This window comes from Microcaecilia unicolor, chromosome 6 (assembly GCF_901765095.1).
Source record: "Microcaecilia unicolor chromosome 6, aMicUni1.1, whole genome shotgun sequence".
NCBI classification, from domain to species: Eukaryota; Metazoa; Chordata; class Amphibia; order Gymnophiona; family Siphonopidae; genus Microcaecilia; species Microcaecilia unicolor.
In genome coordinates, this window is record NC_044036.1 from 331,529,222 (window position 1) to 331,544,452 (window position 15,231).

A 15,231-nucleotide genomic window follows, 5' to 3' on the forward strand; every position below is an offset into this window, starting at 1 on the left:
CCGGCTGGGCTGTTGACTGTCTCGTCGGATCTGCTCGCCGGCCAGCTGCGGTCTGCCCTGTTCGTGCTGTGAGCATTGGCATTTGTTCTTGGCAACGACTTCTCTGCTCTCTCTCTCCAAGACTGACGACCTCCGGTTGGACCTCCCCCCGGTTCCCGTTTCATCTCTCTGGGCTGCTCCTGTTTCTGTGGACAGTGCAGAAGCAGTTTTTAACACTGCTTGCAACATGCTATTCCAGCTTGGCCAGTCCGGCCTCTTCACATCTTTTCTTGCCTTCCCCGGTAATGCCTAGCAAAGGAATGCATAAAGGACCAGCCCACTGCTCTACAAATCCCCTGCAGTGGTACCAAAATGCGCTCCGTCCAGTTCTAGTAGTGGCCTGCTTCTTTGTCCTGGTCTGGATGGGAATTTCGCCAGCTCCCCATCATGGATTGCCTTGCATACAGATGTACAAGCTACTCTGCGCCATCTCAGCATCTGGAGTCCTGCACAGACCAGCCTATCTCTGACTGCCATCTTCAGATAGTCTCTCTTACCCTTTCCCTGTGCCTTCTAACTCTGTTCCTTCCCTCCTATTTCTTGTCATGTAATTTCATGTAATTGTATTTGTACACCCTTGTAAGCCACTTTGAGTCCGCATCCCTGTGGAAAAAAGTGGGGTATAAATGTGCAAATAAATAAATAGCAAACAGTATTTATATTCCAAAGCTCTCAGAGATCCAAACATCTGTGCCTGACATGGCCGTGTTTCGCCTGGAAAAAGGCTGCATCAGTGGCAGAGTTACTAGAAGATCAAACAAAAATACATATATAGATATACTTAAAACCAAATCATCACTGAGAGTTACATACAATTCATACACGTTCAGCCCCGATGAGCGGAGGCCTCCGACAATGCCGGCGTTACAGCTGCAGCAGGGGCGGGAAACTCCTCGCGTCATCGACCGAGGAGAGTTTCCTGCTGCGGGGACGGTTAGTAGCTTGGATTCGCTGGATGTAGCTGCCGGAGAAAAGATAGTGGAGAGAGCCAGCGGTCTGGCAGACTCTAGTGTAGAAGGAGGAAGGCAACCATTTGAAACCATTGCTGAATTAACTTCAATCAGTAAGTCTTTACAAAACCAGCAGTTATATAACCCTAGATTCAATATGGGAGGCTTTTATGGGTTTAGGAAATTTCTTTTCTCAGAAATTGTTACTGGTGACTCAAGCCTCAAAATTACCTGCGGAGAAGATTGCAAACTTGGAAACAAGAACACTTAATATTGAGAAAACAATACAGTTGAATAATGATAGTATAAAATCCTTTCAGCAAACACAATTTAACCTGATTAAGGAAAATACATTATTACAATTTAAAACTGAAAATTTGGAAAACTAGCTAAGAGCTAAAACTCTTAGGCTGATTAATTTTCCAAACGTTGCCTCAGTGGCTCCTTTAATAACGTTTAAGAAATATTTATCTGAAATTCTGAAGATTCCAGAACAAGCTTACCCGCCTGTTTCAAAAATATATTACTTGCCACCATACAAGAAGGGGAAAAAAGAACTTAATAATCACACTGAAGGAGCAGAAGCTTCATTTGATATACTTAATTTAACTCAGATAATTCAAGAAGATGAGATGGGGACACCAGCAACATTAATAGTGACGTTTGTATTGGAACCTGATCGAGATTGGATTCTGAAACACTTTTTTCGTCATAGAGTTGAAATCTTTATGATTAACAAGATATGAATATTTCCTGATATTGCAAGAGCAACCCAAAAGAGACATCAATTATTTCTAAAATTACGTCCCAGGGTTTTATAATTGAGTGGTTTGTTTTGGTTAAAGTTTCCGTGTAAATGTGTATTGAAAGTTAACTCAGTTAGATATATTTTTTATGATCCAACTCATTTGAGTTCTTTCCCAGATTCTAAGGTTGCTATCGCCCTCAAGCAACTACTTGCAACATTATCAACATGTACTCTATAATTACTATTGATTTGGCACCTTATGTTTCTCTTCAAATTTCTTACTTTAATTAGTTGAAAATATATTTCATGGAATTTTACCTTGTTCTCCCTTAATCTTGTGGACTTGAAATGGAGAAAAGAAATAATATATACACATGTATAATTGTTTTATTTTGTTTATTGTGAAATTGAATTGCTTATTTCTTTCCATTTTTGCATATCAAGAGTTTTCTTGACATATTGTTAATACTTATATAAAAAAATGCTATATTTTATAGAAATTACATACTGCTACTATGAGTCTCTTCCCCAGAGAGCTTACAACCTAATTGAGGACCTTAGGCAATGGAAGATTATGTGATTTTCCCAAGGTCAAAGCACACGTCAATGGCAAAAACAGGATTTGAATCCAGATCTCTCAGTTCTAAGCCCGTTATTCTAACCATTGGGCTCTCTGCTCTAAAAGGGAAGGGGAGTTATGAGGTAATTGGGGATGAGAGAAATGAGATGACGAATGGTACATCTTTCAGTGAAATAAGGCATCTTGTTTTTTTTTTAATTTTCTTTGTGATAACTAAAACAATTACTCCTCTGTTTACTAAGCCGATCTACCAGCTGCCGCGTGCTAATGCCGACACAACCCATTCACTTTGAACGGGCTGTGTTGGCATTGCCACACGGCAGCCACTAGCGCAGCTTAGAAAACGGGGGTGGGGGGGGGTGAGGTTAGTATTTATACTAGTAATCTTTGATCTGGAGTTTGCAAAACATCATTGAGCTGATAGTCAAAGGGAGTTGTGATTTGGTATCTTCTAATCAACACACAACTCGCTTATCCATAGATTTTCAAAAACTCTTTGGATAATGTCTGGCCATTTAAGTAGTTAAAATAGTTAAACATATCCATGTATCTGTGTGCTGGTTAAGAGAGGTGTGAGAAGTGAAATTCAGCCACTAAAGAGAGAATTTATGCTGCGAATTGAAGCAATCTTCCTCAAATTTAAAGCAGCCCTGAAATCTTATTTCAACAGGCCTCTAATGCCTATTTATTTATTTATTAGGATTTATTTACTGCCTTTTTGAAGGAATTCACTCAAGGCGGTGTACCGTAAGAATAGATCAAACATGCGCAGTAGGCAATTACAGCAGTAAAAATATTCGAATAACAATGAAAAGTATGGCATAGTATACTACTTACAATGTGGTTTCGGTCTTTGTCAGACCGTGAAATAGGAAGTTACTTCAGAGCAAAAGTTTGAAAACAAACAAACATCAATATAAGCAGGAGGAGCTCTGCGTAGCAGAGTCTGGTTCCTCCATCTTGGGTCCAAAGATAGACCTCGCTTTGTTATTTATTTAGATCATGAATTAAGAGTATCCTATGCTACAGCACTTCCACTGCAGGGTGAGGTGTCCTTGGAAAAATAAAACCATATCATTCAATTAACGAAAACAAAAACACACACTTTTCATCAAAAATATGGTTTTACTTTTCCAAACACCTCACCCAGATCTATAGAGCAATGGAAGGGCCCTAGCATAGGATATTCTATTTGGATTTAGCTCACACCAGGTGAAAGTGAGTTACATTCAGGTACTTCTCTGTCCCCAGAGGACTTACAATCTAAGGGGGCAGTTTCTTTAAGCAACTGGCTGTGACATTTTGACATAGAGGAACTTGTTTTGAATGTTTGAGACATCTGCACTAATAACATTCAGTCATAAACTGGTACAGTTAAAATTATTGATGTTTGAATCTACAAATAAACAAATGGTTTATGCTTGATTTCAGGAATTATTTCTATTCCTCCCCCAGTCTCTCTCTCTCCCTCTCTTTCCCACCCCATCCCCACTGAACTTTTTTTTTTCCTCCCCCAGGATCTCTCTCTTTCTCTTTCTCACTTTCCCACCCCATCCCTACCACTCTCGCAATTCCTCTTTCAGTCTCATTCTCTCTCTCCCTCCAACCCCATCCTCACCACTCTTCCTCCCCCGTTTCTCTCTCTCTCCCTCCAACCCCATCCCCACCACTCTCTTTGTTCCTCTCCTAGTCTCTCTCACTCCCTCCAACCCCATCCCCACCACTCTCTTTGTTCCTCTCCTAGTCTCTCTCTCTCTCTCTAACCCCCATACCCACCGCTCTCTCTGTTCCTCCCCCAGTCTCTCTCCCTATCCCCACTGCTCTCTCTATTCCTCCCCCAGTCTCTCTCTCCCCATCCCTACTGCTCTCTCTATTCCTCCCCCAGTTTCTCTCTCTCTCCCTCCAACCCCATCCCCACCCCCACCACTCTCTTTGTTCCTCTCTCAGTCTCTCTCTCCCTCCAACACCACCCCCACCACTCTCTTTGTTCCTCCCCCAGTTTCTTTCTCTCTCTCTCTCCAACCCCATCCCCACCACTCTCTTTGTTCCTCTCCCAGTCTCTCTCCCTATCCCCACTGCTCTCTCTCCCCATCCCTACTGCTCTCTCTATTCCTCCCCCAGTTTCTCTCTCTCTCCCTCCAACCCCATCCCCACCCCCACCACTCTCTTTGTTCCTCTCTGTCTCTCTCTCCCTCCAACACCACCCCCACCACTGTTCCTCCCCCAGTTTCTTTCTCTCTCTCTCTCCAACCCCATCCCCACCACTCTCTTTGTTCCTCTCCCACTCTCCCTATCCCCACCGCTCTCTCTATTCCACCCCCAGTCTCTCTCCCCATCCCTACTGCTCTCTCTATTCCTCCCCCAGTTTCTCTCTCTTTCCCTCCAACCCCACCCCCACCACTCTCTTTGTTCCTCTCCCAGTCTCTCTTTCTCTCTAACCCCATCCCCACCGCTCTCTCTATTCCTCCCCCAGTCTCTCTCTCTCTCTTCCTATCCCCACTGCTCTCTCTATTCCTTCCCCAGTCTCTCTCACCCCATCCCCACCCCCACTACTCTCTTTGTTCCTCTCCCATTCTCTCTCTCTGATCCTCCCCCAGTATCTCTCTATTCCTCCCCCAGTCTCTCTCTCTCCCTCTCTTTCCCACCCCATCCCCACCGCTCTTTCTATTCCTCCCCCAGTCTCCCTCTTGTCCCCTGTCTTTCCCACCCCACCCCACCGCTCTCTCTATTCCTCCTGCAGGATCTTTCTCTTTCTCTCTTTCCCACCCCATCCCTACCACTCTCGCTATTCCTCTTCCAGTCTCATTCTCTCTCTCCCTCCAACCCCGTCCTTACCACTCTTCCTCCCCCACTTTCTCTCTCCCTCCAACCCCATCCCCACCACTCTCTGTTCCTCTCCCAGTCTCTCTCTCTCTCTAACCCCATCCCCACCGCTCTCTCTATTCCTCCCCCAGTCTCTCTCTCCCTATCCCCACCGCTCTCTATTCCTCCCCCAGTTTCTCTCTCTCTCCCTCCAACCCCATCCCCACCCCCACCACTCTCTTTGTTCCTCTCTCAGTCTCTCTCTCCCTCCAACACCACCCCCACCACTTTCTTTGTTCCTCTCCCATTCTCTCTCTCTCTAACCCCATCCCCACCGCTCTCTCTGTTCCTCCCCCAGTCTCTCTCTCTCCCCATCCCCACCGCTCTCTCTATTCCTCCCCCAGTCTCTCTCTCTCTCCCTATCCCACCACTCTCTCTATTCCTCCCCCAGTCTCTCTCTCCCCATCCCTACCGCTCTCTCTATTCCTCTCTCTTTCCGTCCAACCCCATTCCCACCCCCACCACTCTCTTTGTTCCTCTCCCATTCTCTCTCTCTCTGTAACCCCATCCCCACTGCTCTCTCTATTCCTCCCCCAGTGTCCCTCTCTCCCCATCCTCACCGCTCTCTCTATTCCTCCCCCAGTGTCTCTCTCTCCCCATCCCCACCGCTCTCTCTGTTCCTCCCCCAGTCTCTCTCTCTCCCCATCCCCACCGCTCTCTCTGTTCCTCCCCCAGTCTCTCTCTCTCCCCATCCCCACCGCTCTCTCTATTCCTCCCCCGGTCTCTCTCTCTCCCCATCCCAACCACTCTCTCTGTTCCTCCCCCAGTGTCTCTCTCTCCCCATCCCTACCACTCTCTCTGTTCCTCCCCCAGTGTCGCTCTCTCTGTTCCTCCCTCAGTGTCTCTCCCCATCCCCACCGCTCTCTCTGTTCCTCCCCCAGTGTCTCTCTCTCCCCATCCCCACCGCTCTCTCTGTTCCTCCCCCAGTCTCTCTCTCTCCCCATCTCCACCGCTCTCTCTGTTCCTCCCCCCAGTCTCTCTCTCTCCCCATCCCCACCGCTCTCTCTCTGTTCCTCCCCCAGTCTCTCTCTCTCCCCATCCCCACCGCTCTCTCTGTTCCTCCCCCAGTCTCTCTCTCTCCCCATCCCCACCGCTCTCTCTGTTCCTCCCCCAGTCTCTCTCTCTCCCCATCCCCACCGCTCTCTCTGTTCCTCCCCCAGTCTCTCTCTTCCCCACCTACCACACTTTTTTCTGTTGCTGCTTCTATTTTGGGCCATAAAGCATCGTTTAATGTTTCCAACCATTTGCACATTTAGCGTCCCACAGGTTGAGTGTTTGCATCATGTGCATGAATATATTTTATGTCTATTATTAAGTGCAATAATACAGCCTGATACTTTTAGGGAAAGCTTTTTTGATACATTTTTTAACTCAGTAATGGTTAAAGCATTTTTGGGTAAGATGAATTACTGCTTAAATCCATGTTTGACATTAAACAAAAAACTAGATTGTCTTTGTTGCATTAGCGAGAATAGGATTTTTTAAAACTGGGCTTGTTGCTGGTAAATGTTTGTTGTTAATAGAAACCGAATGTCACAGTTTGGTACAAGTAATGTTACTCTATATTTTTGCAAGCTTTGTTCTATTATAGAATTTGCTGTCATGACTAATGGCAACTTTGGTTTTATAATTTTGTTTCTCTAGACCACCAGAGATTTCCAGTAGCTTTAGGCAGTGTAATAACAATAGAAGCGGGCATTTCTTTATTAGTGGGGTTTCTTAACAATGTCTTGTTTTTACAGAACCAGATGGTCCGAGATCTGGAAGCTCGTGTCCAGCAGTTGACTCTAGAAGCAGAGAATAGTAATTTACAACGCCAGAAACTTTCTCAAGAAAAGACAGAAGTAGAAAAATATTATCAGACAACCTGCGCTGAACTTCAGGAAGCTAGGACAAGGTGCAGTACTGTACTAATTACACACCATTTCCTTCTCTGGTAGTTAAACCATGTTAGAAAATATCAATAAAAGAAATTACTGTTTGCTGGGCAGCGTGCATTTAAGGACTTATCCAGTAAAGGTACTTTATTTTTATTATGCTCAGTTTTAACAAATGTTTAGGCCAGTGGCGGCCTTACCATTAGGCCAGCTCTTCATGGAGCAGCATCCCCTTACATTGGCCATGGTCTGGCATCTCCCCCCCACCCTTCCTGCTTCAACCCCCTTCCCCAAATCTACCTTCTTTTCTTGTTTTTCAAAAGTTGGCGATGGCAGCAGTTTCTATAGATTGCCCTACCGCTGGCATTGGCCACTTCTCTGTACTGTGGCCCGCCTCTCTGACATAACGTCCTGTTTCCTCAGAAGCAGGCCACAGTGCAGAGAAGAGGCTGGTGCCAGGGGCAGGGTATGGGAATGGCTGCCACTGCCGACTTTTGAAAAACAAGAAAAAAAGGTAGACCTGGGGAAGGGGGTTGAGGAAGAAGGGGGGGGACTGCCTGGGTGGGGGTTGGGGAGGGAGTTGAGAGAGAAATGTAGGACGGGGGGGGGGGGGGGGGGAGGCAGGGGCCTTGGTGGCATCTCATCCCTCGCCTCAGGCAGCAGATTGCCTTGGGCTACCCCTGTTTTAGGCATAACAAAGTTGGGAGTCACCCCGGATGCAGCTGTGAGGATATGCAGAACGCTGCAAGTCCTCCACAGCACCTGGTAGGAGCACTGTGCACCTTGAGCAGAGGCCCCGAGTGGATCGGAACGGACCTGGGAGTCACTCCGGCGAAGGCTCCGAGGATATGTAGATGAGCTGCAAGTCCTCCACGGCACCTGAGAAGGCAACCGGTGGGAGAGCTGGGCACCTCTCAACCAAGAAAAGGCTTACCAGGGGTTAGGCCGAAGCCAGCATTCCTCCCCCTGAGGGTCACCTGATCCTGGCTAAGAAGTACCGGGAAAGAAGCCATCAAAACCTACAAAATCAAAATGAGGAGAGCCAAATGGGCATTCTACAAGGAACAGATAGGCCCAGACTACAAGGACCTGAATAACCTCCTAGACACCAAACAACTGACATCAACAAACAATGATACCCCATCTGTGGATGAGCTAGCCAAATATTTGAAGGAAAAAAATCATCAAGTTAAGGAAATGCCTCCCACAGGCTGACCCTCATCTGGGGCACTTTGTAGATGAACTAGGCAATTCCCAAGAAGTGGCACCCACTTATAGAACACAGATGACCTTTAGCCCACTAACACAGGAAACAGTCGACCACTCAATCTGTAAATGCGCATCAGCTTACTGCATGCTGGATACATGTCCAAACTATGACATGAAGGAAGCACCAGACCAATTCATTACACATCTTGTAACACACCTAGACTTCATGCTCACGGCAGGATGGTTCCCAGTGGGAAAGGGTAACATACTGCTGACACCTATCCCAAAGGACGACAAAAAAAGCAAGAAGGAAATCACAAATTACAGGCCAGTAGCATCCATACCCCTCACAATGAAAATAATGGAGGGATTAATAACCATAAGTACATAAGTAGTGCCATACTGGGAAAGACCAAAGGTCCATCTAGCCCAGCATCCTGTCACCGACAGTGGCCAATCCAGGTCAAGGGCACCTGGCACGCTCCCCAAACGTAAAAACATTCCAGACAAGTTATACCTAAAAATGCGGAATTTTTCCAAGTCCATTTAATAGCGGTCTATGGACTTGTCCTTTAGGAATCTATCTAACCCCTTTTTAAACTCCGTCAAGCTAACCGCCCATACCACGTTCTCCAGCAACGAATTCCAGAGTCTAATTACACGTTGGGTGAAGAAAAATTTTCTCCGATTCGTTTTAAATTTACCACACTGTAGCTTCAACTCATGCCCTCTAGTCCTAGTATTTTTGGATAGCGTGAACAGTCGCTTCACATCCACCCGATCCATTCCACTCATTATTTTATACACTTCTATCATATCTCCCCTCAGCCGTCTCTTCTCCAAGCTGAAAAGCCCTAGCCTTCTCAGCCTCTCTTCATAGGAAAGTCGTCCCATCCCAACTATCATTTTCGTCGCCCTTCGCTGTACCTTTTCCAATTCTACTATATCTTTTTTGAGATACGGAGACCAGTACTGAACACAATACTCCAGGTGCGGTCGCACCATGGAGCGATACAACGGCATTATAACATCCGCACACCTGGACTCCATACCCTTCCTAATAACACCCAACATTCTATTCGCTTTCCTAGCCGCAGCAGCACACTGAGCAGAAGGTTTCAGCGTATCATCGACGAACCACCCAGCTCATGAGCTACCTAACCCATTTCAACATCCTATATTAGTCCCAACCAGGTTCAGACCCCACTTCAGCACAGAAACTGTATTGTTAACACTATCAGCCAACTTCAAAAAGGAGATTAGTAAAGGTTGCAGCATCCTACTTCTACAGTTTGACCTATTGAGCACCTTCGACGTGGTTGATCACCAGATTCTACTCAGACTGCTGAATAAAGTCGGCATTGGAGGGAAGGTACTAGACTGGTTTGAAGGCTTTCTCACATCCAGCTCCTACCAAGTGAAGATGGGACCATCGATCTCCCCTCTGTGGAAAGCAGAATGCGGAGTCCCACAAAGTTTCCGTATCTCACCCATTCTCTTCAATCTAATAATGACATAGAACACACTCCCAAAAGCACTAAAATGCACGAACAATTATCTCAACTACCGGAAACACCTTAAAGCTTTCTTCTTCAGAAACTTCTTCTTTGAGGAAGTTGGGTAGTCCGCCACTGGTCCACACTCTCTCTGAATATGTGATAATGCAGGCAACACATGCTAGATTGTATCTACTAAACTTGTAATGTAAGCCACCTTGAACCAGTATATCATTGGAAAAGGTGGGGTATAAATGCTGAAATAAATACATACATACATAAGTAAACAAACAAACAAACAAACAAATAAAGTAAAATGCTGACGCTAGATCCAGTGAGACCTATATCAAGACCCCACTGAGATAGAAGCTGGCTTTTCCCCCCTTTCTTCCTATCACCTTCCCACTCCGATAAAAAAAAAAAAGAGATCGTTTCCAGAAGACATCCAGAGTTTGGCAATATTTGTGCTCCTATTATGTGAAACTAGCTCCCTCTTAATTTCCATTTGCTAAGTGATTTTCTTGTCTTTCTTAAACAGTTGAAGGCATTCTTGTTCGAGAAGCCTTATTTTTCCTTCAGGTTTTCTCTGTATTTTAGTTTATGTATCTGATAGTTGAGAAGTGCTGGTTTAAATTTGTTGTTGGGTGGGGTTGGGTCTATGATTTGTATTGTTTTAAATTTGTACTTTTGGAAGAGTATTGCTCAGCTTTGAATTTTTATGCTGGCTGTTTTGTGTGCTAATGTGGGAAAGTGAGTTATAAATTGGTTTAAATAAATAAAATGTGCATTTTTGTAGAAATTTACTAAACTTTATCATGCTGTGTTACAGCCTTAATGCGCGCTAAATTTTAAAATCCCATTCTATGCCCGTGGGCTTTTAGCGTTTAACCCCGGATTCTATATAATGTGACTGGAATTGTGCGCACAAATCAGGTAGTATTCTGATTTGCGTGCGCAATTTAATTATCTTAATAAGCCAATCAGTGCCAATAATTGTCACAAGCAATTATTGACACTAATTGGCATTAATTAGAATTTACGGACAGAACTTGCTAAGCATATTCTGTAAAGTGATATGCGTAAATTCTAAAATGCAGAACTAAAAAGGGGTTGTGGCCATGGGCGTGGAATGGGCGGGTCATGGACGTTTCTATAAACTATGCGCACAGTTAAAGAATACACCCGCTCTGTTAGTTACAGGCATTTACACCAAGTTTTACTTGACGTAAATACCTGCGACTAAATATAGTCACACAGGTGGGTGCTAGACATATTCTGTAAACCACGTGTAACCTTAGGCTTAGTTTATAGAATACACCAAGGTGTATTTTTTTCAGTGACAATTTTTACGGTGCTATATATAGAATCTAGTCCTTAACTTGCGCTATTTCCTTTAACGCACGTTAAGCCCATAACGCTGTCTGATGAATTCTCCCCTTAGAGACCTATGGTGAATGGCTAAAATGAACACACTGTAACCGCAAAGTTTTAACTTTTGGGGCATGCTAATTTGACGTTCAATTGAGAAAAGTTCTTTATTGCACATTAACTAAATGCTAGATATAGCTGGTTGGGTGGTGTTAACTACAACACACTGTCTGCCATATTAACATTTAACATGTAGTAACTTACAACATGCTAACTGTAAGGTGCAGTTCCCCCCCCCCCCCCCCCCCCCCCCGTTTGTCACCTATTCTCGACCTATTCCTAACCTCATTCCACGCAGCTGTTAACGCAAAACTTTTCACGTGCTAACTGCAAAGGTTCTGTGGTAACCATTAGCACTCATTGATTTCCACATTAGATACGCTCCTTACTGAATTGCACATGTATTGATGTCTTTTTTTTTTTTATTTATTAAGATAACTCGGATTTATGTTTAATCATGTGTAGTGATTTGGCGCTTGAATGATTTTTCCTTGGATGAAACAAGGTTTTGGGCAGTTATGATGTTTTGTTTTATGATTGTCCCGCAGATGCAGCTCGATTCAGAAGGAGAAGGAGCATGCCATACAGGACTATGAGAAGAAACTTAAGCAGCTGCATAAGAAATATGATTCAGATGTGAATTTTGTTAAGCAGGAACATGCATTGTCAGCAGCTAAGGTACAGCATCTTTACCATTACAGTAATGGTACTCACGATTGAGAAGTATTTTTAGTAAGAGTCTCAAATGATCTCATCGAATCAGGTTACTGATGTATGATAATGGGAATATGTGGCAGTGCTCTGAATGTGCTGATCCCTAGGAATTCAGGGGAAACTAGGGGAATAGCATAAAGAATTTAAAAAGAAAACACCTTACAACTGGTACAAATTTAAGACTTACAAAAAAATTGTAACATAGTAGATGATGGCAGAAAAAGACCTGCACGGTCCATCCAGTCTGCCCAACAAGATAAACTCATATGTGCTACTTTTTGTGTATACCCTACCTTGATTTGTACCTGTCCTTTTCAGGGCACAGACCGTATAAGTCTGCCCAGCACTATCCCCGTCTCCCAACCACCAGTCCCGCCTCCCACCACCGGCTCTGGCACAGACCGTATAAGTCTGCCCAGCACTATCCCCGCCTCCCAACCACCAGCCCCGCCTCCCACCACCGGCTCTGGCACAGACCATATAAGTCTGCCCAGCACTATCCCCGCCTCCCAACCACCAGCCCCGCCTCCCACCACCGGCTCTGGCACAGACCGTATAAGTCTGCCCAGCACCATCCCCGCCTCCCGCCACCGGCTCTGCCACCCAATCTCGGCTAAGCTCCTTAGGATCCATTCCTTCTGAACAGGATTCCTTTATGCTTATCCCACACATGTTTGAATTCCGTTACCGTTTTCATTTCCACCACCTCCTGCGGGAGGGCATTCCAAGCATCCACTACTCTCTCTGTGAAAAAATACTTCCTGACATTTTTCTTGAGTCGGCCCCCTTCAACCTCATTTCATGTCCTCTCGTTCTTCCGCCTTTGCATCTCCGGAAAAGGTTCGTTTGCGGATTAACACCTTTCAAATATTTGAACGTCTAAGTTTGATGTTAAACTGTACCTACTGCCTTGTGTGATTCTCTTCATAAAGGAGGTTAATAAATCCAAATAAATAAATAAGACTTATTCCAAGTATTCTAATTAACACTGTAACAGAAGAGCTAGCTATATTCAGAATGAAAAATAACAAAATAATCCAAACTGAAGTAAAATCAAAAATTCAAGAAGCATTTTGAAAGCTGTAACGTAATTCCACATTTAAAGGACCGTTGTCACTGAGGAGCCCTTTTACTAAGATTTGCTATGAAAAGGGCTTAGAATGGCCTAAAATGGGATTTCCCACTCACTGAGCTTATTTCTAGCACATCCATAAATTAAGGCATTTTCGATTTTATTTACTTGCAGATCGTGCTGCAATTGTTGCCTATACCTTAAATTGTTTTTTTCTTTCCAGACCATAGACGCAGTAGCGTTAGTCCAGAGATCCAACATGCGTTACTTCTGAGTATCCCAGACTTAATAGCGACTGCAGTTTTTCATGTTCCTGCCAAAACTTGCTATCAGCGTTTACTGATTTCAGATTTCAACTTAATTATCCCAAGTTGAGATGAAGGCAACAAATGCAGCAATTAAAGACTCCTGAGGCAGGCCCTTTGGCTGTAAAACGACCGTGTAGAGTCTGTTGATTGACCAGTAAACACTATATTTAAGAGCATTGTCCAATCCTTCTCTTTTGAGTCATCTTCGCTGTTTCCTGTGTGTGTGTTTGTTCAAGTGAAGAATCATCTGTCGGTCCCTATCCTTCTCAAGAAGATTGACACCATGTACTGGATTCAGTCTTCCCCTGGGTTTGATAGGCCCCGGTTGCCTCATGATTCCTGCTCTCTGTATCCATCTCCTGAATTGACATCACATACTTCCGGGTTCGTCACAAGCAGAAGTGACCAACCACACGAGGTTTCTCGGCTTCAGAATGTTGGAGGTGCATTCTATTAAATAGGATTGGTCAGTTCCTTGAAGCACAGTCAGAGCTCAGCGTCCTGCAAAGTAACGCTCAGACACCAGAGAGAGGGGGGGGGGGGGGGGCTGACACCAGAGAGGGAGGGGGGGCCTGACACCAGAGAGAGAGAGAGGGAGGGGGGGCCTAACACCAGAGGGGGGGGGGTATCTTTGTCACACACACACTCTCTCACAGTCAATGTCTTTCTCTTACTCTCACACACTGTCTCACACACTCTATATCTCACACTGTATCACAGTCACTCTATGTGTCACACAGTCACTCACACACTCTCTTGGTCTCATACACTGAGTCTCACAGAGAGTCTGTGTCTCACACACACTCTCTCACACACACACACTGTATCTGTGTGAAACACTCTCTCTCACACTGTGTCTCACATACACACTTGCACACACTCTCATTCTCACACACACTCTCTCTCTCACAGATACACTCGCACCCAGACTCACTCTCTCTCACACACACACTCGCACATTCACTCTCTCTCTCACACACAGTCACTCTCACATACACTCTCTCAAACATACACACTCCGAGGAAAACCTTGCTAGCGCCCATTTCATTTGTGTCAGAAACAGGCCTTTTTTTACTAGTATTGAAATAAAATGAAAGGGAGGCCCAATGAATGAAGTGCTATACCACTTGGCAACGAAACACATTGCCTTTTTACAAAAGAAAGTGGTGTTTTGGCTGAGGGCTCCCTTTATCACACATATATATCTATGTATTTATAAAAAGGTTAAAAAAAGATATTTGTGATATTTCTGTCTGTACGGAACAGCAGATTTTTGAATTTGGAGTGCTATTAGCCCGGACTTAAAGCAGATATTGAGTCTTGGTTTTTTGGTTTTTTAGACATTGGATATGACGTTACTCGATTTCAACCCTGCAGTCTTATTCAGTTGAATTAAATAATAACAAATCATAGCCTTAGTAGTGTTGAGAGCAAATTCTGATTGCTATTGAGAAATGCTGTCAGTGTGCTAGGCCCTATGCAAATGCCTCACAGCTCAGCTCTGTGAAAGGAGAGAGTAGGAAGTGTGAACACAACCAATAGAGACAGAAGGTGAAGTTTATAGGAAAGGACAAATGTGTCAGAAGTCAGGATTTTGTCAGGAGGTTATAAGAGCGTTTGAAAGCAAATACTTTTCACTGATCATTTTAGATCTCCTTTTACTAAGCGGTGGTAAGCCCAACACGGGCCTGCCGCTCGCTATACAGGAAGTACCACCGGGCTACCGTAGCAGTCCAACGCTGCAGGTTACTGCTGGGTAAGCACAGGAGCACTTATCGCCACCTCAATGGGTGGCGGTAAGGGCTCCCGCTCCTGAAATGGCCGCACAGCAAGTGCTTTACTTGCTGCGTGGCCATTTCCTGTAGGAAAGCGAGACTTCCCTTTTACCAGCTGCAGTAAAAGAGGACCTCGGCCCGGGGCCCCGCCCCTGCCGCCCTGGCCCCCCCCC

The 15,231-nt window shown here is 44.9% G+C and overlaps 1 protein-coding gene across 1 annotated transcript in view; it reads left to right on the forward strand.

Moving 5' to 3' along the window:
• Positions 1-15,231, forward strand: part of CEP112 (centrosomal protein 112) — a 704,958-nt gene that overhangs the window by 156,007 nt on the left and 533,720 nt on the right. Inside the window, exons 14-15 of the mRNA XM_030208453.1 lie at positions 6,922-7,076; positions 11,738-11,867. Of these exons, the coding sequence (XP_030064313.1) occupies positions 6,922-7,076; positions 11,738-11,867 (285 nt within the window). The remainder of the gene's footprint in view (positions 1-6,921; positions 7,077-11,737; positions 11,868-15,231) is intronic.